At 33.2% G+C, this 2,867-nt stretch overlaps 1 protein-coding gene across 1 annotated transcript; it reads left to right on the forward strand.

The window, feature by feature from the left end:
• The first annotated feature begins 904 nt into the window (after positions 1–904).
• Positions 905–2,614, forward strand: LOC107022847 (probable (S)-N-methylcoclaurine 3'-hydroxylase isozyme 2). The gene is made up of 2 exons (XM_015223426.2): positions 905–1,819; positions 1,936–2,614. Exons 1-2 carry the CDS (start codon positions 932–934, stop codon positions 2,545–2,547), a joined length of 1,500 nt encoding a protein of 499 aa, XP_015078912.1. The 5' UTR covers positions 905–931; the 3' UTR covers positions 2,548–2,614.
• Positions 2,615–2,867: the final 253 nt, after the last annotated feature.

Consider the following 2,867-nt stretch of genomic DNA (forward strand, 5'->3'; position numbering starts at 1 on the left):
CTAAATACAATATATAACATATCATCAAAGGCCTCTATCAAGGAAAACTTCAGTAACCAAAAAGAAAACCTTCAATTAAATAAATATATAATGTTATAGTAAGTGGCAGATACTACATGATTTCTGGTGCATTACTTAATTTTTGTTTTAATAAGAAGTCTTCATTTGAAGAGTGGGCATCCTATTCTCCAAATTATATAATTAAAAATATGTGTGGATCACGAGCTTCCTATACTAATATATTCATAAGCCAACCAACCAAGTTGACTAAAATTTCATCTTTCTCAACCAGATTTTTTCAAAATGGAACATATTTCCATGATGTTTTGATAAGAATTAAGTATGGCATGAAACCTTGGGACACACACCAATAACTTAATATTTTCTGAGTTTTAAAAAGAATGATCTAGTTTCATTTTTAGTCAGTTTAGAAAAAATGACTTAGTTTCTTGTTTAGTTTGTTGAATAGAGAATGACTCATTTCTTTTTTTTTGCAACACTTTAATTTCAATTTTCCATGTTACATGTTTAAGACCACAAGATTAAAGGACATTTTGATACATTTGACATAACTTTAATTTAGAATCACAATAAGACATATTTTTGTCATAATACATATATATACCCTTTAACTTAACCTCATTTTACATTTATACTCTTCAACTTTGATTGTGCGCGAATAAACACTTAAACTTATATAAAGTTGTTCTAAACACACGAGTCACACGTAGGACACAAATTTAAGTAAATACTTGTGTACATCTAAAGTTAGAGAGCATAATATGAAACATATTTATATATTATTGATTTTTTTAAAACTGAGGGAGTATGCATATTTACAGGAAGAAGAAAGATACACCGTTTATGTATCCAAACTCATTACAACTCCAAGAACAAAAAATTAGCAGCCTATAAATCAATTAATAGAGAGATGATCAATTACTTATTTACTTCGATTGTACTATTTTTAGTCCTTATAATCACATTGAAATACATTTATTCATACCGAAAAAATTTACCACTTCCTCCAGGTCCATTTCCATGGCCATTGATTGGAAACCTTTTACAAATTGGTAAAAGACGTCCTCATGCTGCTTTAGCAAAGCTATCTCAAGTTCATGGCCCTGATTTTATGTCCATAAGGTTTGGTACGCGACTCATAGTTGTCGCCTCATCCCCTGCCGCTGCTGCTGAGGTTCTCAAAACGCATGATCGTGTTCTTTCTGGTCGTTATGTTTCTCGTGTTGTTCGAGTCAAGGGATCAATAGTCCACAACTTGTCAACTGCTTTTTTAGAAGAGTGTGATGATAATTGGAAAAAGGTTCGAACTATATACAGAGGAGCCCTGTTTTCTACGAAAGCTCTGGAGTCTCAGGTTAGTACGAGAGAGAATAAAGTCATGGAAATGATACGATATTTGGAGGAAATACAATTAAACCAAGTGATTCAGATCAGAAAAGTGATCTTTGTGACGGTTTTAAATATATTGGGTAATTTACTTCTTTCGATGGATGTAATTGATTTTGAAGGCAGGGGAGTGGGTGAACAAATGATGAAGTATCTGCGCGAATTCACGGAGACAGGTGCAACGCAAGAGTTAGCTGATATGTTTCCTGTTTTGGGTGCAATTTGCAGTATGAATTTCCAGAAAACGTACAAGAAAATCGTGGATTTGTTCGATAAAACATCTGTTGTTTGGGCTGGCGTCGTTCAGGAGAGAAGAAAAAGAGAGAGTCAAACTTCTGTTAATGCTGTAGATTTTGTTGATGCTTTGGTTAAAAATGGTTTCACTGACAAACATATCAATGCATTGCTTATGGTACGTTTTCCAATTTTTTCATGTTCAGTTAATCGAGATTTTTGAAAAAAAAGAAAATATTTTAGTGTACGTACAAAGGTGAGTCAAGTAGTTTTGTTTTCATTTCCTTTTTATAGGAACTATTTGGAGCCGGAACAGAAACCACAATTGTTACAAGTGAATGGATGCTTGTGGAGCTCTTGAAAAATCATCAATGCTTAACAAAACTCCGCGATGAAATTGCAAATGTAGTAGGAGATAAGGACGTTATAATAAGGGAATCTGACTTGACGAACTTGCCATACTTGGATGCTTGTCTGAAAGAGACATTAAGGTTGCATCCTCCTGGCCCGTTGTTACTCCCTCATCGTGCTATGGAAACATGTGAAGTCATGGGCTATAGAATTCCGAAAGACACACAATTGATGGTCAATATGTGGGCAATTGCGAGGGATCCAAAGGTTTGGGATGATCCTTCAAGCTTCAAACCCGAAAGATTTATGAACTCTAAGATGGACTATAAAGGGCGATATTTTGAGTATATTTCATTTGGTTCGGGAAGAAGAATGTGTGCTGGAGAACCTCTGGCTTCGAGGTTTGTTCCTTTAGTTGTTGCTTCTATGATCCATAAGTTCGATTGGTTTCTGCCAAATGATATGAATCCGGATCAGATTGACATGGATGAGATCTTGGATCTCATAATATCTAAGAAAGATCCAATTCTTGTCATTCCTAAATTGAGGAAATGAACTCCAATAATTACCTTTATAAATTGTACCAGAATAATCAATCTTCTTGCACCTATAAATATTACTCTTGTGTTGGTTCAAGAACATTTTATATGAAACTTCAAATGTTAGTTGATGAAGCATGAGACATTTGACTATTCTTTCAATTTCAATTTAAGTGTCTTAATTTGACTGATCACAAAATTTAAAAAACAAAGAAAGAACTTGCTAAATATAGAAAATCTTTTTTTTGGCACGGAGGAATTATAACTTTATACACAAATTTAGGAACTATGAAACTTAATTATATATATATATATATATATATATATATATATATA

This window comes from Solanum pennellii, chromosome 6 (genome assembly GCF_001406875.1).
Source record: "Solanum pennellii chromosome 6, SPENNV200".
Taxonomy (NCBI): domain Eukaryota; kingdom Viridiplantae; phylum Streptophyta; class Magnoliopsida; order Solanales; family Solanaceae; genus Solanum; species Solanum pennellii.

Coding starts and splice junctions, on each gene's coding strand:
- LOC107022847 (XM_015223426.2), top strand. CDS start 932: ATGATCAATTACTTATTTACTTCGATTGTACTATTTTTAGTCCTTATA. Junction 1,820..1,935: donor ATATCAATGCATTGCTTATG/GTACGTTTTCCA, acceptor TCCTTTTTATAG/GAACTATTTGGAGCCGGAAC.